The 26,226-nt window shown below is 45.3% G+C and overlaps 2 protein-coding genes and 1 long non-coding RNA gene across 3 annotated transcripts in view; 1 reads left to right on the top strand and 2 right to left on the bottom strand.

The window, feature by feature from the left end:
• Positions 1-26,226, bottom strand: part of LOC144699692 (uncharacterized) — a 112,795-nt gene that overhangs the window by 83,788 nt on the left and 2,781 nt on the right. The window lies entirely within an intron of this gene.
• The window catches only part of cdr2l (cerebellar degeneration-related protein 2-like), a 29,886-nt gene continuing 5,369 nt past the window's right edge, over positions 1,710-26,226 (bottom strand). Inside the window, exons 2-5 of the mRNA XM_078570825.1 lie at positions 21,287-21,399; positions 12,318-12,466; positions 10,744-10,908; positions 1,710-5,233 (exon numbers count right to left, since the gene is read on the bottom strand). Of these exons, the coding sequence (XP_078426951.1) occupies positions 4,348-5,233; positions 10,744-10,908; positions 12,318-12,466; positions 21,287-21,399 (1,313 nt within the window). The 3' untranslated portion in view covers positions 1,710-4,347. The remainder of the gene's footprint in view (positions 5,234-10,743; positions 10,909-12,317; positions 12,467-21,286; positions 21,400-26,226) is intronic.
• Positions 5,227-25,546, top strand: LOC144699693 (uncharacterized). The gene is made up of 5 exons (XR_013580595.1): positions 5,227-5,439; positions 6,785-6,860; positions 19,129-19,240; positions 22,330-22,510; positions 24,704-25,546. It is a non-coding gene; the product is annotated as an uncharacterized LOC144699693 (long non-coding RNA).

Genomic DNA, 26,226 nt, shown 5'->3' with positions numbered 1-26,226 from the left:
GCAGAGGGGAAGGTTGAGTCCTCTGCTGAGGAAAAAGGAAGATATGTCAGAATTACCGTTTTGGAAGGTGGCATCATCAGAACAGATACAAAGAGAGAAACTGGGAGAATGGGATGGAGTCCTTACAGGAAGCAGGGCGTCAGAAGAGGTAGTCGAGGTAGCTGTGGGTGTCAGTCCGCTTATAATGAACATTATTAGATGGTTTATTACCAGAAATGGAGACAGAGAGGTCGAGGGAGGGAAGGTAAGTGTCAGATATGGACCATATGAAGGCAAGAGAGGGTGGAAATTGGAAGCAAAATTAATTTTTCTAGTTTCAGACGAGAGCACAAGGCGGCACTGATAGAGTCATCGATGTACCAGAATAAGAGTTGAGGGAGGGGGCCTGAATAGGACTGGTACAAGCAATGTTCCACATACCCCATAAAGAGACAGGCATAACTGGGGCCCATGCGGGTACCCATAGCCATACCTTTTATTTGGAGGAAGTGAGACAAGTTTAAGTTGAAATTGTTCAGTGAGAGAACAAGTTCAGCTAGACAGAGGAGAGTGGTGGTGGATGGGGATTGTTCGGGCCTCTGTTCGAAGAAGAAGCGGAGAGCCCTCAGACCATCCCAGTGGGGGATGGAGGTGAAGAGGGAATGGACATCCATGGTGAAGAAGGTGGTTAGGGCCAGGGAACTGGAAGTTGTTGAAATTACATAGAATGTAGGTTGGAAGAGACTGGGGAGAGAAAAGAGAGTCAAGATAGGGGAAGAAATAAGTTCTGTGGGGCAGGGACAGTCTGAAACGATGGATCTACCAGGACAGTCCTGTTTGTGGATTTTGGGGAGGAGGTAGAAGCGGGCTGTCCGAGGTTGGGAGACGATGAGGCTGGAAATTGTGGAGGGAAGGTCTCCAGAGGAGATGAGGTCCGTGACAGTTCTGGAAACAATGGTTTGATGTTCAGTGGTGGGGTCATGGGCCAGGGGGAGGAAGAAGTGTCTGAGAGTTGGCGCTCAGCCTCTGCGAGGTAGAGGTCAGTACGCCAGAAACAACAGCACCACCCTTGTTGGCAGGTTTGATAACAAAGTCAGGGTTGGGCCCAAGAGAACGGAGTGCAGCAAGTTCAGAAGGAGAAGAGTTGGAATGGGTGAGAGGAGCAGAGAAATTGAGACAGCCGACGTCATGCCCAGTTCAATCTCAGCCCAGTCCAGTCCAATCCACACAGGAGGACATGGTGTACCAGGGGGCCCCAAGCTGGTCTTTATTTCCTACCCACCCACCTCCCCAGCCATCCTGCCCGCCCACCTCCCCAGCCATCCTGCCCCCTGCCTCTCCCCCAGGGAGAAGTCAATACTGATCATAGCAGCTGCTTGTGCCCAGGACAGAGTAAGAATTCAAAGTTGTTCATGTGGAACAGAAGGAAGACGATAGTCTTTCGAGCGTGTGAACTTCTGCACTCATCAAGGTGAAAATGTTGTCAAATCCAGGGACGTTTCTCAGTGTCCAGCAACAGAGGGGGAGGGGATCAGGTTAGAACAGGTTAGGGTGAAGCTGTGATTCATCCCAAATTCAAATAGCTCACTTGAAGAATGGGACATGGATAAGGCACCAAAGTGACGACTGGTTCCTGTGGATATTAAGAGAACTGAGGTGCTGCAATCAGCCCTTGGCCCTGTTCAACACAGAATCTGACCCAGAAATAAACTAGTCAGAGCACCAAGTAGTAACAGCAACATCACCTTTTAATGTCAGAATCATACAAGGAACGAGAGGTTTAGTACTTCTTTTGAAATTATACTTTTTTAAACAAAAAGGAAGATAAATAATTTTGGCACTTTTCTGTAACGTGTGATAACCTCTGAATCTATGTCACAGAGAGGGTGCAGTATCAGTGTCAGGGATCCCTCACACACTGAACCATCCCACTCTTCATCATTGTGTAGAGTCTTGATCGGATTGGGTTCCACACCCACCACCCTCGGTAACCCCACTGAAATGGCAATTTTATACAGCGCTATTCAGCACAGTGTCCTTCGCCTCCAAGCTCAGTCTAATCGTACAGCCCCTACTGCCCCACAGGGGAAACTGCAAAATGTCGACCGTATGAGAGGGTGGGCCCTGGGGCCTCCAGCCATCCATTTTTGTAACACACAACTTGGCCATCTGGGACCCACTGAACGTGCTTTTCATGTCCTTTAACCTAGGTACAAGATGATTCCATGATCTCCTCAGATACTCTATAGCACTGTAGGATCATCCACTGAGGCCAGAGATACCTTTCCAAGTCTTGTGTAGATCAAGCTGAGGGAGGTGAGCCCAGGGAATGGGATAATCCTGCTGGAAAGACGTTTGCTCAGTGTCTGCAGAGTGAAACCCGAAAGAAAGACCAGCAGAGCAGGGTATTGGGACAGTACCCCCTCCCCTTGGGGTAATTGGACAGCTTCTCCAGAGGCAAAGGGAACAGCCATCCCAGGAATAATGGGACAGCAACCCCCCAACCCACTGGGTATTGTGATCGACAAGTCCTCCAGGCACGGGGGAAAGGGGACAGACCACCACCTTGGGGTAATGGGACAGCCTCCCACCCCTGGGTAATGGGATGGGACAGCCAGCCCCCATGGGCTATGGCACAACACCCTCCCACCCAGGGGGATTTCACTGACGATAATGGGAGGTTGTGGAGATGTAAGTGGCCATGTGACATCAGCCCCATGTTTGTCTGTACTCTCACCCTTGAGCAGATCTGAGACCTCACAAGGCTGCCCGCTCCCCCCATTCACCCGTGGGGCTGAAACCACTCCATCCCAAAACACATAATCGATTCCAACCCGTCTCCAGCACGACACGTGAATAATGCACCAAGGGGACAGTCCTGAAGAGAAGGCCTGACTAGGCTAGGCTCCATTTTCAGTAAAAGTCTGAAGAGGCCTTTCAAATTGCACAACAATGCCTATATAGGAAGACAGTGGTAAATTACACATAATACTGCCAAATATAAGGTAATGCACGGAGTGAAATACAAGCACCATAAACATACTGAAAGTGGAACCGAATTAGCCCAGGAGCTGAGATCAACTGTGGACTTGTCAATGTAGATGGGGAGAAGCCAGCACGGGAAAGGGATCAGGAGCAGATCCCTGGCTGATTTTCCTCCCTCCTCAATAGCCTCACTATCTGGGCTCACCCATTGGGTGTGGCTGGAGAATGGCTGGAGTTCAGTGAGAGATTTCAGGTGAGATGGGAGACCGGAGAGTCACAGGAGGCCATGAAACCCAATCAGACACCAACAAGTAGTGAAGGCAGAGATAACACACGCCAGACCGAATCCTCATGCATCAGAGAGGGCAGGAACCAGGTCTAAAGCCAAATTACTGCCTCTCCCTCCCGCCCCAGACACAGAATTATATTTGTGAAAGCAATTACATTATTGCATAGTGTCCCCTCACATCCCCGCCATTCCTCCCACCCCTACCAACCCCGTCAACAGTCAACTTAGCAGACCCAGAGAGGCCTGGTCTGACAATTAAAGTCAACCAGGTCAAACAAGAAAACTTGTAAACACAGTAACACCATCCCCCACCCCGAACCCAAGTGGACAGTTGGTAACAGAGAGTGCAGTGGACAGTACTGAACGGCAATGCTCCTCTCAGAGGGAAGTTTAGTCTTTTGTTGGCCAGCTTGCCAGAACTACTAACCCCCATATCTAATACCATGTAACAGTCGCAGTATGTTTAGCGTTCTCGTGATTTTAAAACCCTACAGCCTCGTAAGGATGGTGGTTGTACTGCCAGAGCCGGTTTCCTAAATGTTGTTTATAATACTGAACTTAACAAGAACAAAAAATAGGAAACTGCCTGGGTGTCAAAAGCAGACATTTTGCATTGTGAAGAGTGGTGACAGTAAAGTTCCCATAATTTGGAATATAAGCAGCAGATCAGGGTCAATCCTGGAGAAACGCTGGATCAGAGAGCATTTAGGAAAACACAGGTGCATCTGTGATTCAGGTCTTGGCCATAGATTGGTGTGACAGGACAACAGGGGTCCTTCATGACAGGAAAGCGTAGATAGTGGGCATCATCCTCTATTGGAGAATACTAAACACCTTTAAAAATAAACATAATGCATTGCATTTTGCCTCTGTAGCATGGCTGGGGAAATCCTACATCCTGTATTGTATAATAGTTATGTGCGTAAGAGGTCTGAAAACAGACCCGTGTGGACATTCCTGTCAAAGAGCTGCATTCTGATTGGCACAGTAGAGAGAGAATCCTGCAAGAGTGACTCCCATTGGATGGCACAGGTGGATCCAAGATGGCACCTGTGACAGCTCTCATACATCCTTCCTGTTTCTCTGTTGATGGATCACTTGGAGGCCTTGGTCTTGGACTTGCTGGCACTGATGTCAGCCTTGGTCTTCTGAATGCGGGAGAAGATTTCCTTGAAGAGGGCCTTGTACTCGGGCTGGGAGTGGCCCAGCCTCTTGTCCGCCGCCTCCACCTGCTGGCTCAGGCTCAGGCTCAGGCTTTTCTCTGGAGCCTTCACTTCCGCCTCCAAACACTCGAGCAGGAAGTCGCGGCAGGAGCTGTCGCGCGAGACGGGCCGCGATGTCTGTACCGCTGCGTGGCGCAGGCCTTCCTCGTGCCGCCGGCACTTGCCCAGCAGCTCCTCGTACTTCTCCAGCAGTGCGTGGTACTGTTCATCCACCTCCCGCAGGATAGACATGCCCCTCTTCCGCACGTTGTTGGCATGCAGCGTGTAGTTGCCCTCATGCCGGCTGACGTCGTCCCGTGTGATGATGGCACTGAGCGCTGTGTCACTGCAGCTCTTGCGCACGCGGGCCTGGCCTGAGCTGGCGGCCGGTGGGCTGGTGTCAGCCGGGGCCCCGTCGTCGGACTCCGGGGCATTGTTGAGTGGCTCGAGCAGGGCCTCCGACAGGTTGTCCTCACCGCTGATCAGGTACTTCTTCACCTGCTTCATCTGCTGCAGCTCCCGCAGCTCGGCCTCCAGCTCCCGCACCCGTAGCTTGCAGCTCTCCATCTGGCAGAGCCGCCGCTCCAGCTCAGAGTACTCGCCCAGCACAGCTGCACACTCCCGCTCTGCCGCCTCCTTGCGCTGCTTCTCCTGGCTGATCTGCAGTCTTAGGGCATTGGCCGTCAGCCGCAGCCGCTCATTCTCCTTCTCCAGGCGCTTATGCTCGGGCTCAGCAAGGGTCCCAGTCCCAGGGAAAGCATCATCCTGAGAACCGTACCTGTGCAATAAAGATATGACATTAGCAGAATAGAATTACAGAATCTCACAGCACAGAAAAAGGCCATTCAGCCCATTGTGCCTGTGAGATCTGCTTTATTCTTCCCCCACCCCCACCCCCAAATGCCTCCCAATAATCCTCTTCAAGTACATGTTCAATTGTCTTTTGGAAGTCCCTTTTTGGAAATTACTTCCATCACCCATTCAGTAAGTGTGCTCCAGCTCATAACACCTGTGTTAAAAAAATTTCATACAGCCACAGAATAGTAAAGAAGAACATAAGATGTGAGAACAGCTGTGACCCCTCAAGCCTGCTCCACCATTCAATATGATCATAGCTGATCTTTTACCTCAAATCTACTTTCCTGCACTATCCCCATATCCCTTAATTCCCTTAGCGTCCAAAAATCTATTGATCTCAGCCATGAATACATTCATCTATTGAGCTTCTACAACCTACTCAGGTAGAGGATTCACAACCCTTTGAGTGAACACGTTTCTCCTCATCTCAACCCTAAATGATAAACGCCTTATCATGAGATTCTGCTGCCTTGTTCTAGATTCCTCAGCCAAGGCTTTTGTGTCTACCTGGAGAAGCAGCTGTAGAATCTTGTATGTTTCAATGAGATCACCTCTCATTCTTCTAAACTCCAGAGAATATAAACCCAATTTACTCACCCTCCCGAGTAAGGGCAATCCTCTTGTCCTAGGAACCAATCTGGTGAACCTTCACCTCCAATGCAAGTATATTCTTTCTTAATTATGGAGGCCAAAACTGCACACACTACTCCAGAGTGTGGTCTCACAAAGGCCTGTGTAATTGTAGCAAGCCTTCTTTATCCTTGTGATCCTATCCTTCCAATCCCCTTGCAATAAAGGCCAATATGCCAGCTGTCTTCCTAATTTTTTGCTGTATCTGTAATGCTAACTTTTTAATGTTCCTTGTACGCGTACACCCAAATCCTTCTGAACTTCAACAATTAGAAGTTTCACACCTTTAAAAAAAATATTCTGCTTTTCTGTTCTTACTAACCACATATTTCCCAAATTAAACCCCCACTCACCTATCCCATTATCTTATCACCTTGCAGCCTCTGTGTCCTCCTCACAGTTTACATTCCCACCTAACTTTGTATCATCAGCAAACTTAGATACATTACTCTCTGTCTCTTCATCTAAGTCATGAATATAGATTGTAAATAGTTGAGGCCCCAGCACTGATCTTGTGGTACTCCACTAGTTACAGCCTGCCAACTTGAAAATGTCCCTACTCTCTGCTCCCTGTCTGGTAACCAATCCTCTATCCATGTTAATATATTACCCCCAACTCTATGAGCCCTTTTCTTGTCTATTAACCTTTTGTGTGACACATTATTGAAAGCCCTTTGGAAATCCAAGTATAATCACACTCCTCGCTCTTATTAATTCCTAGGTTACTGTCTATTTCTGGTATGTAATTTATGTTTTCTACTGTGAAGACAGACAAAATCTTTATTCAAGTCTCTGCAATTTCCTCAATCCCCATGATAACTTTTCCTGTCTATGCCTCAAGATTTTGCCACTGAGGACTTGAGCACAAAAATAAAGGCTGAAACTCCAGTGCAGGACTCGAGGAATGCTACTTTCAGGTGAGATGTTAAACCGAGGCTCTGTCTACCCTCTCACATAGACATAGAAGATCCCTGGCACTATTTCAAAGATCACCACAGGAGTTATCCCTTAATTATCTCTTAATCAACATCACAAAAACAGATTATCTGGTCATTATCAGATTGCTGTTTGTGGGAGCTTGCTGTGTGCAGACTGCCACGTTTCCTACACTACAATAGTGACTACCCTTCAAAAGTACTTCATTGGGTGTAAAGCACTTTGAGACTTCTGGTGGTTGTGAAAGGCACTGTATAAATGCAAGTGTTTCTATTTTTTTCCCCTATATCCAAGTCCAGATAATTTTTATATAACAAAAGCAATGGCCCCAATGCCAAACTGTGTCCTTCTCTCCAGTCAGAAAAGTATCCATTCGCCATTAATCTCTGTCTCCTATCCATTCACCACTAATGAATCAGAGTTACCACCACCCACTTAATATCACGTGCTCTTATTTTCCAAATAAGGCTGATGTGGCACTTTACACAATACTTTCATAAACCCTCTCTTATTACATCAAACAATTCAATCAGGTTAGTCAGACACGATTTGCTATCAACAAATCCAGGCTTATTGGCCCATGCTTCTCCAACTATTAATTATTAAAGAAGTTATATTGTCCTTGACAATGATTTCTAGTAGTTTTCCCACCACTGACATTAGAATGACAGGCCTGCAGTTACCAGGTGTTTATCCTCTCTTTTTTTAAAACAGGGGTGTAACATTAACAATCCTCCACTCTGGCACTACTCCCATATCAAAGAAAGATTGAAAAATGTTGGTCAGAGCTTCTGTTATCTCCACCTGAGCTTCCCTCAGTAATCTAGGATACATCCCATCTGGACCAGGTGACCTGTTAACTTTGAGTGATGCCAGCCTTCTTAGGACCTCCTTTCGATCTGTTTTTATCCTATCCAATCATGTACCCATTTCATTCCCTTCTCATGCACAGTACTCATTCAGTACCTCAGTCATCCCCTCTTCCTTCTCAAGCAGATTTCTTTTAGTGTCTCTGATCGCCCCCACCATTCTCTTAACTATCCTTTTGCTTTTTATATGTTTATGAAGGATTTAGGGGTTTCCAATTTTTGTTGCTCATTAATTTTTTCTCATTCTTTCCTCGACTTCCTTGTATTTTTTTTGCCACCCTCCCTGGCACCCTCCATATTCTGCCTGATTTTCTACTGTGTCCTGTATCAGACGTTTGTCATAAACCTCCTCTTTCTATTTTATTATAATCTCAATTTTCTTTAGCATTTGGGGAGCTTCAGCTTTGAAAGCTCCATCTTTCCCCCTATGGGAATATAATTGAAAGGCAGTCAAAGGGCAGATCCAAACTTACTTTATCTTTGCCTGTCCCCTCTTTGTTTCCAGCCTTCACCACCTATTTGCACCCCCTCCTCCTTTACCCGCTCACGCTGGGTCTTTATGGGCCATCTGCTACCTCACCCAACAAGGCACTCTTTCAATAATGAGTCTCAATAGTGTGTGTCAACAGCAATTGAACTGCATGGGTATCAAGGTCCTGCTCAGTTCTCTCCTCAATATTCACACGGGTACAACTTTCTGCCTGTGGGGGGAGGCAAAGAGAGAGTCACCTGACTATGACCAGGAGCAGAAACCCTGACTGCTGTTTCACCTCCCAGTGACACTGAGGCAAGTTGTAGAGTCCTCTACAGGCGGCCCAGCCAACAACACAGGCTGAGGCTTGTGATGGGGCCCTCATACACCAGGTGGGTCAATGGACCCCACCACTGGGGCTGGAGGAGACTTCTGGGCAACAATGGGTTACTTAATGAGCTCTGTTCAAATAGACACTCTGTTCCAATAGGGGGCTCACAGGTCAGGTTTGGTTTGAACTTCACAACAAATAGTGAACAGTAAACCCATCCGCCTGCGTTGACTTAGTTCTGATCAACTGCGCAGGGTTAGCCAGACTGGATTGGATTTATAAATGATGACGTAATTCATAATTCAACCCTCAGGCTCAGGTACCAACATCTACAAACAGTTGTCATGAAACTATTAATGTATATAATATTTTGGAAAATATTTTTCTTTTAAAATAGAGGTTTAGTCTGTGAGTATGTCTTAATTAGACTAAAGTCAGCTAGTCTGTGTGCTTTGATATGTACTAGTTTTGATATGTGGGAAAGATAGAGTGCATTTGCATTTTTTGAATAGAGCATTCAAGAAGTGGGGCGAAAACTGACGCCTTTCTAGCAGCTACCAAGCAATATGTTTATATTACCAATAAAATTGGTACTATGAAAGGGGTTTTATTGTTAGAGAGGTTTAGTTCAGAAGTTGTTGATACAATGAGAATTAACATTCAATGGGCAGTGGTACGTATAACAGGACAACTGTTTTGGGTGGAGAACAGAGACAATGTGATATCAAAAGGCAGCTGTAAGCCTCCAACTGGCTCCACGGGAACCAAAGTGAAAAGAACCTCATTTTGAATTCATAAGGTGAAAATGCTTTGCCTGGTGTCTGGTTAAGTCTATGGGTTGCTTTTGCCTTAACGGAGATTAGTTTGGGAATTTATTAAAAGTTGTGATAGTAATACTTTGTAGCCATGTGTATATATATTTTTAACCTGTGTAAATTAATAAAACGTTTCAGTTAGTTTAATGTAAAACCTCGGTTACTGATGGTCTGATTCCTGAATTTAGAATCGTATATCAAACGTAACACTCACCTATCACTGGCCCTCTATCTAGCTCAACTTGTCCCACCCCCCCTTAAACCAGCTTATATTTCACCTCTCTTCTATTTTTCCTTAGTTCTGTTGAGGAGTCATATGGACTCGAAATGTTAACTGTGTTCCTCTCCGCAGATGCTATCAGACCTGCTGAGTTTTTCCAGGTATTTTTATTTTTGTTTTGGATTTCCAGCATCTGCAGTTTTTTGCTTTTATAACACTTAAAATTATAGGTTATGACAGTTGTTTAAAGTTTCCCTCTGGGATTTTTAAATAACTCTGCTTTACCAACTGCATGGGTCATAACGCAGTGTCGCATGATCCAGCATCACATGATCAATTGCCACAAAATGACCATAATTTATCAAACCATTGTTGGAAGACCTCATCACAAACAGAGGCCCAAGACCATCCTTTACCTTCATCTTCCCAAAACTCTTTCCGTTTCTAGGACTCAGTTTCCAGTCCCTCCATTATGCACCTTTTGACATCATCCAGATTAACTCAAGGCTCAATTCTGATTTCTTCTCTTCTCCCTTTTGCCCTCTACCTGTGCTCACTGACCCTAACTTTAATACCAGCTGCCCTATAGTACAACACCCAGCTGCTCCTCTGTCCCATGTGAGCTCGGGCAGTGAGTGTCACTGGGCTATTTGACTAGAATAGAAATCACATTAGGAGATTCATTCTATCTTTACCTATCTGTCACTCACCTGCAGCTTTCAGCTGTGGAGCCGGAGAGAGGGTGTGGTAATTATGGTTTTATTTGGTGTGTAATATACCTTTAAGAATAATACTTGTTAAGGAAGATCACATGATCTTTAGTACCCAATAGGAGAGTAGCAAGGGCTACCTCTGTAGTTAGCGGTGCAGAGTGAAGTGAGAGCACACGTGTAGTTGCTCCTGAGTACCTTTGTAAATAAACTAAAAGTTTCCACCTGAGAAGTGTTTGCTAATCAATTCTATCAATAGGACCAACTCGGCCACCACTCACAACAGAGGGTGTAATCAGCAGCACAAAACTCGGCTGGCTTTCTCCCCCTCCGAATCCTAGGGCATTGACCCCAATCTGCTATCTACCCCTGCACAGCCCAAGAGCCCACCTGGGATCTTACAGCCTATGAGGGTTAGTCGCAGCCTCTACTTCTGCAGAACATTACCTGGGCATGGCGCACAGTTCCTTCAGACAGGGAAATGTATGGATAGTTTTCCGGCGTTCCCGCTTATCCCTACGAACTCGCAGCTGATCCATGTTTCTCATTTCTTGCACCTGGCTTTGAAGCACATCCACTTGATTCTGCAAACCTTCAATTGTTTCTGTCAATCTGCAGCCAATCACAGGGGCAAAGTTGCAGTTACTCAGCCAATACAAAAATTACCACGGACATGTACAGGTTAGATACAGAGTAAAGCTTCCTCTACACCGTCCCCATCAAACACTCCCGGGGCATGTGCAGTACGGGGTTAGAAACAGAATAAAGCTCCCTCTACACTGTCCCCATCAAACACTTGCAGGGCAAATACAACACACGGTGGAAAGAGAGTAAAGCTCTGCTATCCAAACTTGTTGATGTGCCACATCCCCAGCCTGCGAACAGTGCCACTCCCCTGACTGCACCTCTGTACATTTTCCATTTCTGACATCAACCTTATTTCAGTTGATTGAGGTGGTTGGTTTACATACTCACACCCACTAGAAACTGGTTTGGAGACTTATTCCATGTAGGATCCTACAATGAGCAGATAACAGACTTGCAGGCTGCTGAGTGCAGTAGTAGGACTGAGGAGATGTTTGTGTTACCTAGAATCATAGCCTCTCACAGCACAGAAAGAGAATTCAGCCCATCACGTCTGCTGGTTCTTTTAAAGAGCTATCCAATTAGTGCCACCACCCTGCTCTTTCTCCACAGCCCTGCAATTAATTATCAAATATTTATCCAATTCTCTTTTGAAAGTTACTATTGAATCTGCTTCTGCCACTATCTCAGGTAGTGCATTCCAGACCATCATAACTCACTATGTAAAAAAAAAATAAAATTCCCCTTGGTTTCTTTCATCAATTATCTTAAATCCGTATGCTCTGGTTACCAACCCTGCTGCCACTGGAAACAGTTTTTCCTTACTCTATTAAAACCTTCCATAATTCGGAACACCTTCATTAAATCTCCCCTCAACCTCTCTGCTCGAAGAACAATCCCAGCTTCTCCAGTCTCGCTACAATAACTGAAGTCTTTCCTCCCTGATGCTATTATAGTAAATCTCCTCTGCACCCTCGTCAAGTCATTGACATCCTTCCTGAATTGTGGTGCTCAGAATTGAACACAATTCTCCAGCTGAGGCCTAACCAGTGGTTCACAAAAGCCCAGCATATCTTGCTTGCTTTTGTACTCTTATGTCTCCAATTACAAAGCTCACACTTGCTTTCTCTAATACTCTTCTCGATTTATCCATTAAAGATCATAAGCCACCAGGTCTGTGTGTTCCTGCATCCCCTTTGAAATTGCACCACTGAGTTTATAATGCTGCTCCTCTCCTCGTGACTTGGATTGAAACTCTGTCTGCGGAGGGCACAACTGTTCCCAAGAGATCACCTATGGATGGTTGCTGGGGGCTTGTGCAACCCAGGTTCAAACCCAGCCCCACACTAAGGAGATGCCTGCTGGTTGGTCAGGTTCTGCCAGGCGCAGCCCTGTGCCCGAGAAGGAGTGGGCTTGCAGTGCCCCGGGATACTCACCGTTCTATCTTCTGCTGTGATGCTTTGCTGTCTAGTACCAATCTCTGGTTGTGAAGCTCCAGGTCCCGTGCCGTCACATCCAACTGCTCGTACACCTTGGCGTGCTGCTCATTCATCTGCCGTAACATCTCCAGTTGTTTGCTGAGGTACTGGGAGACAAGGATACAAACTAAACTGAATGACAGAATTGGCTCGAGGGGCCGAATGGCCTATTCCTGTTCCTATGTTGAAGGGAATCCCCAGTTGGGTCTGATCATAACCAGGAGCAGAAAACCTGGCTGACTTCACCCGTCTGACTGGCACAGGGGTACTCTGCCAGGCTGAGTCAGCACTGGCCAGTGACTGATTGACTCAATGCCCCTCATCCAGCCGTCCTCCCTTACTTTTCATATATTATCACAACGTTGTTAAAATATCTCAGAGAAACAATGCCTTGCATAGGTAACATTTCCTCATGCTGGCTCCCCACAGGCTGCCTGCAGTCACACGTAGAACGGTGAGTTCTCTTATCTCCACGAGTCTCGTGAAAACATAGTCACACAGCACAGCAGAGAGGCCATTCAGCCCACTGCACCTATACCAGCTCTTTGAAAAGGATATCAAATTAGTCCCCTTTTACCCATAATTCTAGTAAATTATTCCTCTTCAAGCACTTATCCAATTCCCATTTTGAAAGTCACCACTGAATCTGCTTCCACTGTCCTTTCAGGCAGCATATTCCAGATCACAACAACTCAGCGTAAGAAAAAACTTATCTCCCGTCTTGAACTTTAACTAAGTGCCTTAAATCTGTGTCCTCTAGTTACTGACCCTCCTGCCAGTGGAGTCAGTTTTTCCTCAACTACCTGATCAAAACCCCCTCATAAATCTGAACACCCAAATTAAATCTCCACTTAACCTTCTTTATTGTAACAGGAACAACCCCAGCTTCTCCATGTACCTGAAGTTCCTCATCTCTGGTTCAATTCTAGTAAATCTCCTCTGCACCCTGCCTAAGGCCTGGACATCCTTCCTAAAGTGTGGTGCCCAGAACTGGACACAGTGCTCTGGCTGAAATCTAACAAGTGATTTATAAAAGGTTTAGCATAACCAGAGTATAACAGAAATAGAGTCAGCCTGCGGGTAAGGCGAGATCGCTGACCTGGCTTTCACTGCACAATGACAAGTTGGAAAGATAGCAGCTGAAGAGATTAGGGAGAGAGAAGACAGTGAATCAACAGGTGAGCAGTTTGAAATTTGCAATGGCTCTTCGGACCCTCAGGGGGTCAAGGTGGTGATGGGTGAGCCACCCACCCACAAACAAAAATGCCCACAGACAATCCCACACCCACAGAAAAGTCTCAGGAGTCCATCCATTTCGAGCTAGCTGGACTGAGCCATGGGTCCACTGCCCCCACTGGAAAATATGTGCTTCCTCACCATGATGAAAAGCCCATTAAACAATGGTGAGAAAGCAGGACTTGCTAGCACAGGGAGTGGTTGAAGTGAATAGTATAGATGCATTTAAGGGGAAAGTAGACAATCATATGAGAGAGATGGGAATAGAGAGTTACTATGCTAGATTTAGCTGAGAAAAAAATGGGAGGAGGCTTAGGCAGAGCATAAACACTGGCAAAGACAGGCTGGATTGAGTGGACTGTTTATGTGCCGTTTGTCCTATGTAAAGCATTCACTGTGTTGGCTCATTCATTGTGAGTGGCCTTCCAGGGGAGGTACTGGAGGACAACCAGCAGCTGTGGAACCAAACCCTTCCTGAGTGAGGAGATGGGGAATGCTGAGCAACTCAACTTTTTATCTATTTATAAATCTTCCTGGCAGTTAGTATCAAAATCAAGCGAATGGCTTGGGAAATGGAATTGGGACCCACGCTGCCTAAGACTGACAGGCAGGCACTATTGAGAAATTGATTTGCAGTTGGGGAAACGTGAGGGAGGAGGAGAGAGAGAGAGAGCTGCTGGAGGAAAACTGTCTACACAGTAAACCTGACGACAGAATATCATTACTCGAACTGTAAGACAGATCCTTGATTTGTTGTTAACAATTGAGCCACAGAACTCATAGGGACCAGGATTCTGGTAGCGCGATGCAGGGAGACAGCCAGCTGGCATTGAGCCGCTATTTGAAGCATTCCCTCCTCCTCTCACACTTTCCTTCTGTGCCCCTGCACTCCAGCAAATTCTCTGTGCTAAAAGCACAAACCCCAGCAATGTCTCAATGATAACAGACTCACAATTTGCTCACTCCTGTGATTTCTGTGTTATCACAGAGTCATAAAATCTTTACAGTGCAGGAGGCGGCCATTCGGCCCATCGAGTTCACACTGGCTCTCAGAAAGAACTCTCCATCTAGTCTCACTCCCCTGCCTTATCCTCATAACCTTTCACATTCTTTTCAGATAGCAATCCAATTCCCTTTTGAATACCTTGATCAAACCTGCCTCCAACACCCTCTCAGGAAGTTAGTTCCAGACTCCAACCAGCCTCTGGGTGAAAAATTTTAATTTCAATGAAGGGAGGTACAAACACTGAGTGAAGAGAGTGGAAGGCCTAGGCTCTTTATTACTGATCATCACCTAGGTGGTGACTATGAGCCAGGTCTTGCAGGAGTAGGGAACTCGCAGCATATATCGGTAGTTGGGCTTAACTCCCTTCGGCTAGAAATCTGTTTAACCTGCTGGGACTATGAGCTGATAACAATGTGGTGAGGTCAATGGGGTGTCTAGGATTTAGTGAATAAATCTCCTTAGCCATTGAGATTTAAGGGCAGTGGCAAAAGCCGAGATGCTGTTTGTGCAAAACAGTAATTTCTGGAGATTTACAAATCACAATGTATTTCTAAGTCCTTGAACCTGATGGCCAATTTGTGCATTAATAATGCCAGGCACCATTAACATGCTGTCAAAGGTGCTTTATAAATATAAGTTGGTGTGGCTATCTTTCAAGCAAGATCCAACCCATTATGTACAGTGGAACAATGAGCAGCAGCTACTGTTTCAATGAGTTTGCTCTGGCTTCACTTGTTGCCCAAGTGTCAGCGTTAAACACTCCCAGGGCAGGTACAGAACAGGTTAGAGTCAGAGTAAAGCAGGCTCATGGGAACACCATCACCTCCAAGTTCCCCCCCAAGTCGCACACCATGCTGAATTGGAGCTGTATCACTGGTCCTTCACTGTCACTGGGTCAGGATCCTGCAACTCCCTCTCTAACAGCACTATACAAACATCTTCACCAACTTGTCTGTAGCAGTTCAAGATCAGCAGTTTAAGATCTATATTCATGGCCCAGACTTGGGTATGCAGGGCATACTCTCAACTTTTGTAGATGACACAAAACTTGGTAGTACTGTAAACTGTAAGAAGGAGAGTGATAGACATCAAGAGGAAATAGGTTGCTGGAATGGACAGACACGTGGCAGATGCAAGTTAATGGACAGAGTTTGAAATGATACATATTGGAAGGAAGAACAAGGAAATACAATATGAAATAAAGACTACAATTTTAAAGTGGTACAGGAGGTAAACGTGCAAAAATCATTGATGGTGTCAGGGCAGGTTGAGAAAATGGTGATTAAAGCATACAGGATCCTGGGCTTTATAAATAGAGGCATAGAGTACAAAAGCAAGGAAATTATGATGAACCTTTATAAAACACTGGCTCAGCCTCAATTGCAGTATTGTGTCCAGTTCTAGGCACCGCACTTTTGGAATGACGTGGAGGCATAGGAGATGGTGCAGAATTGGTTTACAGGATTGTTCCACAGGTTGGGTCTTCAGTTATGTGGATAGATCGGAGAAGCTGGGGCTGCTCTCTTCAGGGAAGAGAAGGTTGAGAGGAAATTTGAAAGCAGTGTTCAAAATCATGAGGGGTCTAGGCAGAGTAGATAGGGAGAAACTGCTCCCACTGGCAGAAGGATTGAGAACCAGAGAGCACCAATTTAAGGTGATTGCAAAAGAAGCAATGATGGTTTTTTTAAAAACATAGCGAGCGGTCAGGATCTGGAATACACTGCTTAACTATGGTGGAGGCAGATTCAATCAAGACTTTCAGAAAGAAATTGGACAATTATCTGAAGAGAAAATTTTGCAGGCTTCAGGGAAAGTCAGGGGAGTGGGACGGAGTAGCTCTTCCAGAGATCCAGCTCAAACATGATGGGCCGAATGGTTTCCTTCTATGCTGTAATCATTCTATGGTTCTAGGTAGCTCACCAGCACCTTCTCTAGAGCAACAACAGCTGGAAACAAATGCTGGCTTTGCCAGCAACACCCACCTCCCAAGAATGAATTAAAACGAGATTTGCATGTATCTATATGAAATAGAACAGAGGTAGAGAGAACCAGGTAGTTACTAGGGTTATCAACCCTCCAGGATTGGCCTGGAGTCTCCAGGAATTGAAGATCAATCTCCAGGACACTCCTGTGTGCATCCCAGGGGAAAAATCACAGGCACATTGTAAAAGATTGTTTTTTTTTAAGTTTTCTGCAAACATTTCTCTTTACCAGTTACAAAAATATTGAAAATGGGGAAATAAAGGCTGTTTGGCTGACAGTCAAGCATCATCCAATTGGGTAATGATCCTTTTTGCTTTCCAATCGGTGTAGGATGGTAGTAGGTCACAAGATTGGATGTGTTGGCCACCTAATGGCTGGAGTGTGGGGTAAGTCATGTGATGAAACCTCCAGGAATACATTTTATCACAGCTGGCAACCCTAGAAGTTACAGGCCTGTTACAATAGTTCTCGTTTTGGGCAGGCACTGAAAAGTGTTTGTGCAGCAGTAACTTGGTAAGAGACGGTCAGTATGGATTGAGAAAGGGAAGATAACTGCCTGACCAATCTCCTTGAGGATTTTTACATCTATTAGAGCTCCCCCAAATAGAGTTTGGAATACCATAAAACCTTTGACAAAATTCCACATGGAATAATTCCAGTTTAATATCCACACAAACACAGCTGGGGAAAAAGTTGGTCTAAAAAATAGGAAATCGTGAGTGCTCATGTGAGTACAGTCAGTCTGAGGAGAGGATAATCCAGCAGAGACTCAGAGAGAGGCTGAGTGGAGTCCCATTGTGGGGGCAAGGAGACTGGAGGAGGGGCTGAATGGAGGCCAATTTTTAAAACATTCTTACATGGCACATGGGTGTTGCTGGCTAGGTCAGAATTTTTATTGCCCACCTGTAATTGCCCTTGAGAAGATGGTGGTGAGCTGCCTTCTTGAAATGCTGCAGTCCATGTGGTGTAGGGAGGAAGTTCCAGAATTTTGACCCAGCGACAGTGAAGGAACTGGCGATATAATTTCAACTCAGGATAGTGTGTGGCTTGGAGGGGAACTTGCAGGTGGTCTTGTGTTAGCGGAGGGGGGTGTGCCTAAGACTGGAGGAGGGGCCGAGTTAAGCTCCATTTGGACATTTGGATAGGGGTGGTCAGGCAGGCTGGAGGCAGGAGTAGCTGTCAGTCTTTGGAACCCTGGTCTTTATCATCTAGATTAATGATTGATGGACACAGAGACAAAAGGAAAGGTGACAAAGTGAAGATAAGGAGGGCAGTAAAGATATAAAAGAAAGAAATCAGTTACCCACCTGGCCAGACAAGCGGCACGTGGAAAGCATGCCAGATAGCGTAATGTAAACAAACAGTAAGTGCTGTTGTCCAGGAGGGAGGATCAGACTACCTCAGACTAGAATAGACAATAAATGAACAAGAAAATACCAGCATGCTGGGAGGTCGAACAGCATGTTGAAACTTCACACTATATGTGAGAGAGAGCATATTTTGAATACTGGACTCTCTACTGGTCACAACAGACAGAAGGTGTGAGTGTGAAGAGAATGAGCAACAGCAAAGAACGGAGAAGCTGAAAATCCATATTCTGAAGAGAAATGGTTAAAAGGGTGTGCTCAAAATATTAAATATTAATGAGGATGCAGGAGGCACTATGACTGTAGGGGAAGAAGGGACTTGCATTTATATAGCACCTTTAACAACCTCAGGATGTCCGAAAGCACTTTACAGCTGAAATGTAGTCACTGTTGTAATGTAGGAAAGGCAGCAGCCAAATTTCACACAGCAAGGTCCCACAGAAAGCAAGGTGATGATGCCCATATAATTTTTTGGGTGATGTTGTTTGAGGGATAAAAATGGTCAGGACACCGGGGTCCTCTGCTCAAAGTGAGTAGAGTCATGGGATCTTCTGTGGCCACATGAGAGTGTAGACAGGCATTATTTTGAAAAGCAGGCCTGGGAGCTCTCCCTGGTATCTGGGTGAAGTATACTGTCTTCCTTGTTCAATATGTTAGGTGACCATTTTGGAGCACATCTTCATTCAGTCCACAGTGTGACCCTGACCTCCCTGTACTCAGTCTCCTACAATGTTTCAGTGAAGCTCCATGTAAGCTTGAGGAACACTGCCTCATCTTCTGATTAGACATTTTACTGTATAGCCTTCCAGACCCAACATTGAGTTCAGCAATTTCAGATCATAACCTCTACCCACCTTTACTTATTGTTTTTTTTTTGCTTTCAGACAGCAGCTGTTGATAGTGATGCTGTTTTTTCTCCCATTTGTCCCTCTTCTAGACTCATCTTTTGTTTCTTTACTTGCCCATTACCATATCTTTTTGCCTTGTACCATCATCCCTTTTGTTTTTTAATCTCTGCTGCCTTCCACCCAATAACAAATTTCCCTCTTTTTCTTTCCCACTCCCTGCCCCCCATTCCCTGCCTCTATTTTTCCTTAAAACCTGCTATATCTAAAACTTTTCCCAGTTCTGATGAAAGGTCATCGATCTGAAACGTTAATTGTTTCTCTCTCCACAGATTCTGCTTCAGCTGCCAGGAAACTGTTTCCACTGGCAGAAGGATCACACATTTAAGATATCTGGCAAAAAAAAAGATGAAGGGGCGATATGAGGAGAATTGTTTTTACGCAGTGAGTTATGATATTAACAGACAGGGTTAATGAGGGTAAAGTGGTTGATGTGATGTACATGGACTTACAAAGGACATTCGATAAAGTGCCACATAACAGGCTTGTCAGCAAAGTTAAAGCCTATGGAATAAAATGAGCAGTAGCAGCATGGATACAAAGTGGCCAAGTGACAGGAAACAAGGAGTAGCGGTGAACAGTTGTTCCTTGGACTGGAAAAAGATGTACAGTGGGGTTTCCCCGGGATCAGCATTAGGACCACTGCTTTTCTTGATCTGTATTAATAATCCTAGACTTGGGTGTGCAGGGCACAATTTCAGAATTTGCAAATGACACAAAATTTGGAAGCATCGTGAACAGCGAGGAGGATAGTGACGGACTTCAAGAGGAAATACACAGGTTGCTGGAATGGGTGGTCATATGGCAGATGAAATTTAATTCAGAGAAAGTGAACAGATACATTTTGTGAGTAGGAACAAGGAGAGGCAATATAAAACAAAAGATACAATTCTAAAAGGGTGGTTACAGAAGCAGAGGGACCTGGGGATATATGTGCATAAATCATTGATGGTGACAGGGCAGCTTGAGAAAGTGATTAATAAGAAATACAGGATGCTGGGCTTTATAAATAGATGCATAAAGTACAAAAGCAAGGAGGTCATGGTGAACCTTCATAAAACTGGTTCGGCCTCAATTGCAATACTGTGTCCAATTCTCCACACCACACTTTAGGAAGGTGGTAAAGGCACTGGAGAGGGCGCAGCAAAGATTTACAAAAACAGTTCCGGAGATGAGGGATCTCGGGTGTGAGGATAGATTAGAAAAGATGAACTGTTCTCCTTAGAGAAGAGAAGGTTGAGAGGAGATTTGATAGCATTCAAAATCATGAGGGTTCTGAACAGAGTAAATAGAGGAAAAACATTCCTACTGGTGGAAGGGTTGAGAAGCAGGGAGCACCGATTCAAGGCGAATGGCAAAAGCAGCAGCAGCAACATGAGGAAAGATTTTTTTTTTTAAACGCAGTGACTGCTGATCCAACTGTGGCTTTCAAGTGGGTATTCGATAATTACCCAAAGAGAAAACACTTGCAGGGCTACAGGGTAAAGGAACTGGAGCGGGACCAGCTGAGTTGCTCTGCAGAGTGTCAGCACGGGCATAACGGGCTGAATGGCTTCCTTCTGTGCTGTAAACATATGATCTGGAAGGGGTGGTGGAAGCAGGTTTAATAGTAAATTTCAAAAGGAAATTGGACAACTACTTGGAGAAGAAAATATGCAGGTTTCAAGTGAAAGAGCAGGGGAGTGGAATTAATTGAGTAGCTTTTTGAAAGAGCTGGCACAGACATGATGGGATGAATGGCCTCATTCTGTGCTATAAGATTCTGTGATTCTATAAAACGTTTAAACAAGAAAATGCAGACACTGAAAATATGAAGCCAGCTCATGAAATGGTGTAAAAACACCTGCCTGAGTGCCTGGCAGCACTCAAACAGGGGAGAAACAGGTTAACATCCTGGGGTACAGACCCTCTCCCAATAACAGCATTGACCAGTCGAGGGGTCTGTGTGCAAAACCATCATCTGCCTTTCCCTTCTTTTAGAAGAGCCCACTATGTATTTCCAGTGCTTTCAGCTTGTTTAAGTCAAAGTGACTGTGCGATAGAGAAAGCATCATGGAAGATCAACTCTTCTTCCCCATCTCTCTCCACCCTGAGCAATGGTAACCCTCCACAGGGGGCTTTGTGCAAGCGACCTCACTGTGTTGTTGGCCTATTCAAATAAAGCATAGGTGAGGCCTGTCCTCATCCCACACCCACAGGCACTTCCAGCAGAAATGTGATTGGAAGTTAGAAATCCTGAATTGTTCTGATCTCTCTTCCTGCAGCCCCCAGCCACTGATCCACCATCCTGGAATGCCGAGGCTAACTACAGGCCATTTCAACTGGGATCAGATCAGATCCGTTAACTCAGCACAGACAATAGATGGAACACAACAGCTGGTCTCAATGGCCAATGATTCTGTGACTTGCTGTGCTGTAAATGGGTCTTACCTCAATCTCTTGGACCTGCTCCTGGTTGGTTGCGTACATCTGCTGCAGCGAGTCTTCCAGTTCTTTGTTACGTTCAAGAAGGGTTTTCCCCAACTCTGCTGCAAGGTGCAGGTCTGCAAAAAAAAAAATATAAATAGATACAGCACAAAGAAAGAAAGACTTGCATTTATATAGCACCTTTCAAAACCTTGAGGCACCCAGAAGCCTTTGATAGTCCCTGAAGTACTTTTGAAGATTGTTGTAATATATTAAACATGACAGCCAATTAACTCCCACACACTGCAATATAATAATGAACTGATAATCTGTTTTAATGATGTGGTTGAGGAATTAATATTGGCCAGGACCCCAAAAAGAACTCCCACCTCTGCTCCCCTTCAAATAGTGCAATGAGATCTTTAAGTCCACCTGAAGGACAGAAGGAGGCTTGGTTTCAAGTATTATTTGAAAGATGACATCTCCGACGGTGCAGCATTCCCTTCAGTACTGGAACATGGGCTCGAGTCTTTGGAGTGGGGCTTGAACCCACAATCTCCTGACTCATATGTGAGAGTGATACCTTTAAGGAAAGGGTTAATTCTTTAACTGTTAAGCATTCGGCTACATAGTTTCCGTGTCCTAACCCCACAGATATCTCAGCTGTCCTCCTTGGGGTTAATTCGTCTAAGGACATATCTACACAAGGCATGTGATACTTTGCCATCGGGAGTCTTGGCTCCCTTTCTCCAGTTGAATAAATTGACAACTCTTGCTAAAAGTGAAATTCGTTGTGTGAAAAACAGGGTGAACTAATCCTTTGATAAGATATGAATTCACATTGGAAAAAAAGTATATAAAGAGGGGTGTTTGAACAGAATTGGCCAAGGCTTGGCACTCGAGTTCGAGAACCGTAAGGTGTGAATTCTCCGGAGTATACACAGAATTATTGGTCGTAATAGTTATCATTGTTGCCAATTTCCTATGAGAACCAACAAATGCCTTTGAACTTTATTGTGTTGAGGAATTACTTACAAATATATAAGTATGAACAACCATACCCTCAGATACTCTGAGCATGAAGACCAGCTCGATGAAGTACTGCTAAACAGAGTACCTACTTAAATTGGGGAATTCAGTGCTGTGAGGAAGAGGTGCTATTCTGGTCTTTGAAAGAATAAGGAGTGGTCCAAGAAAGGGAACAAGAGACATTGAGGCCCGAGAGCTGAAGTCCAGAGACATTACTAGGTGAGTTTTGAGGCTGGTGAGTTTTAAGGTTTTATTTTCGCTAAACTGGTGCAGCAGTTTAAACTAGTACCGGGGAGATACAAATGGTGGTAGTGTGTTATAGTTCACCCAGGGAGTCGCAGTTGCTATGGAAACATGCACTTTTACATGCATATTGTAGTCTGGACCTATGGATAGTGATGGTAGAGGCTCCAACATTCTTTCCATCACATGTCTGACCAGGAATCTCTCCTACTTCTTCCTGCCATTGGCGTGTTGGAAGGATTTGCAGATTGATACTGAACCTGCTTGGCCGCATTATGAATGCGCCTTCCTAGACCATCAAGTTCTGGGTGGGACTGAAATGCGGAGCTTCTGCCTGAGAGGCAGGGCGCTACCCACTGCACCACAAGACCTCCCCATGGAGATATAAGTATTGTGTTAGTTATAGCTCAGCTAGTTAAACTACGTGATACAACTATAAATAATCAGTGAGTGATATTTCGAAACTTGAAACACGAATTAGTTAAATGAAATACAACAGAGATGGCAGGGCAGATGATGTGTTGCAGCTGTAGCATGTGGGAGGTGGTGGTCACCAGTGTGATCCAAATCAGCAGCAAGTGTCTGCAGCTTGAGAAGCTTCAGTTCAGAGTTGATGAGCTGGTACCTGACCTTCGGACACTGTGATATATTAGAGATGTGGGGGGGGCCGGCTGGGGGGGGGGGGGTAGTTACCCAGACGTGTTGGTCCAGTGGCAGTCACACCCTTTAGCCTAGGTAGTCAGGTTTGGCTTGCAGTCAGGAACAGGAGGGTCTGACTATAAGTGAGGCAAGTATGGGAATCCAAAAAGTCACAATGGATCAGCTGCAGTCCTTGCATTTGTCCCATAGGTTTGAGGTTCTTACAGCTTATGTGGACGAGGGTAGGGACTGCAGGGAAGATGAGCAAACTGACCACAAATGCACCCCATTCAAGTGGGGGGAGTAAAAAAGAAGGCTGTGTTGCCTACCCAGTGCCAGGGCATCTCCTTAGGGCTGGAGGATTGGAATGGAAGGGGAAGGATCCAGTTGTTGAGGTTCACATGGGTACCAATGACATGCGGAGAACAGGAAAGAGGTTGTGCTGAAGGAGTATGAGCAGCTAAGGGCTAAATTAAAAAGGTAACAATCTCTGGATAACGAACTGAGCCATGAGCAAATTGGCATAGGGTAAATAGGATCATCGATTTAAATGCGTGCCTTAAAAGATCTTTGTTGGAGAAATGGGTTTTGATTCATGGGCCACTGACACCAGCACTGGGGAAACAGGGGGCTCTACCTTTGGGATGGCCTTCACTTGAACCCTGCTGAGATCAGTATCCTGGCGAATTAGAAACATAAGAAAATAGGAGCAGGAGTAGGTCATTCGGCCCTTTGAGCCTGCTCCACCATTCAGTATGATCATGGCTGACCCTCTATCTCGCAGCCATACTCCTGCTCTCTCCCCACACCCCTTGACGCCTTTAGAGTATAGAAATCTATTTCCTTCTTAAATATATTCAGTAACTTGACCTTCACAGCCCTCTGCAATGGAGAATTCCATAGGTTCACCGCCCTATGAGCGAAGAAGTTTCTCCTCATCTCAGTCCTAAATGGCCTACCCAGTATCCTGAGATTGTGACCCCTTGCTCTAGACCCCCCCCAGCCAGAGGAAACATCATCCCTGTATCCAGTCTGTCCAGCCCTGTCAGAATTTTATGCGTTTCAATGAGATCCCCTCTCATTCTTCTAAACTCCAGTGAATACAGGCCTAGCCGGCCCAACCTCTCCTCATACGACAATCCTGTCATCCCAGGAATCAGTCTGGTGAACCTTCACTGAACTCCCTCTATGGTAAGTAAGGTATAAGAATTGTATAACTAGGGCTGTAGAGAGGGCTGAGTCCAGTTCTGGCCAAACTGCATCTCAAGTCCTGGGTCCAATTCTAGTCACGAGGGAGAAATTCAAACTCTGTAGGAAGTCCTGAGAGGAGCCCTTGAGGATTGAGAGTAATGAGGGAAGGCTGGAGAGTCCTGGGCTAGAAAAGAGGTGTCAAAGGGGTGGTTAGAGGGATATGAGGTTGTTAAGGGTATAGACAAAGTGAATCCAAAGTATGACTTCAGAGTGGGTAGAATAAAAGGTTCAAACTGCTGTAAATTAAGGACTGATATCAGGAAATTCTTCTTCTCGCAGAGTGAAATAAACTTGCAGAGGAGTGAAGACAAACTCCTCGGAATCATTGAAGAAACAATTGGATGCTGTAATTGGGGGACTCTTCCCTGGATGGTTAAGATTCAGATGAGCTGAATGACCTCCCTCATCCACAATTATCTTGTGATTACACAATGGAATGGAGTCCAATGTTTTATCCTGGTCTCGGCTGAGTTAGCTCACGTTAGTCAGACCTACAATCACGATTCTAACATTGGCCTCAGCATTGGGAAGCGAGCAAAAAAACCCACACAGCCAGGGTTCCTGCTCACAATCTAGTGATCCTGCTGGAATCTGCAGATCTGTGGAGGCCAGTGAGAGGCAGTTGGTGCCAGTTTGCCCTCCTTGTTGAACTAGCACATTGACATTCACTTTTTGAACAAAGGTATGTAGAATGGGCACTTAGGTGGCAGAGAGTTACGATATTAATTCCAGGTTGTGGGCACCAGTGCTAAGGTCTATTACTAGCCGCCCTGAGAAGACAGTAATGGACCTTCTTCTCAAATTACAAGTGGCTTGACACAACCAAGGCTACTTCAGAAAGCGCTTAAGAGTCAGTGTTGCAGTGGGACTTGGAGACACATATATTTAAAAAAATCGGGTAAGGGCAGCAAGTTTCTGACACTACTGGTGGACCAGTTGGGTTTTATGTCAATCCAAAAGCTTCATGGTCACTTAACTGACAACAGATTCTTAATCCAAGTTTAAATTGCCAAACTGGCAGGATTGGGTGTGAGTTCACAACCTTTGTATTAGTAATCCAGTAACATGGTCTGCGCATCTTCTTCCCTGTGTAATTGATATTTTAGTGTAGTGATACCAATGCACTGTTGAACAATTTGCCAAAACACAGACTCCAGACCCAATCATACCGGAGTTAATGAGTGCTTGAAGGCGAGACCAAGACTACATTTAACAGTAGGTCAAAAAGAAAGGTGGATTATGTGTTTAGGAACAGGGTGGGCATATGTAACTGGGATACTGCACATGTAGAAGATAATGGACTGGTTGGGCCGAATGACCTGTTTCTGTCCTGTATAGCACTTCTACTGGGAAATCCGTGTGTGAAATACCTACTTTTGATTGAAAACCTCAAATGGCGATCTGCACCAGCCAGTACTATAGTCCAGTGTTATAGTGACAAACCTGTGCCCACTGGCAAATTGTACCCCAGTTTATAGTGACAAACCTGTATACACTGGTCATCGTACCCAAGTGTTGTGCAGTGACAGACCCTGTACCTGCTAGTACTATACCCCAATGTTATACATGACAGACCCTGTACCCATCAGTACTGTACCCCAGTGTTATACAGTGACAGAAAATGCTGGAAACATTCAGCAGGTCTGGCAAGCATCTGTGGATAGAGAAACGGAGTTAACATTTCGAGTGCGTATGACTCTTGTTCAGAGCTGAAGAGAGGTAGAAATGTGATGGGTTTTATACTGTTGAAGAGAGGGGGTGGAGCAGGTGGAAAAAAATAGAAGGTCAGGGATAGATGGGAG

Source organism: Cetorhinus maximus, chromosome 24 (assembly GCF_964194155.1).
Source record: "Cetorhinus maximus chromosome 24, sCetMax3.hap1.1, whole genome shotgun sequence".
Classification (NCBI taxonomy): Eukaryota; Metazoa; Chordata; class Chondrichthyes; order Lamniformes; family Cetorhinidae; genus Cetorhinus; species Cetorhinus maximus.
The sequence above is the reverse complement of the archived record's forward strand: the minus strand, read 5'-3'. Positions and strand labels throughout refer to the sequence as shown.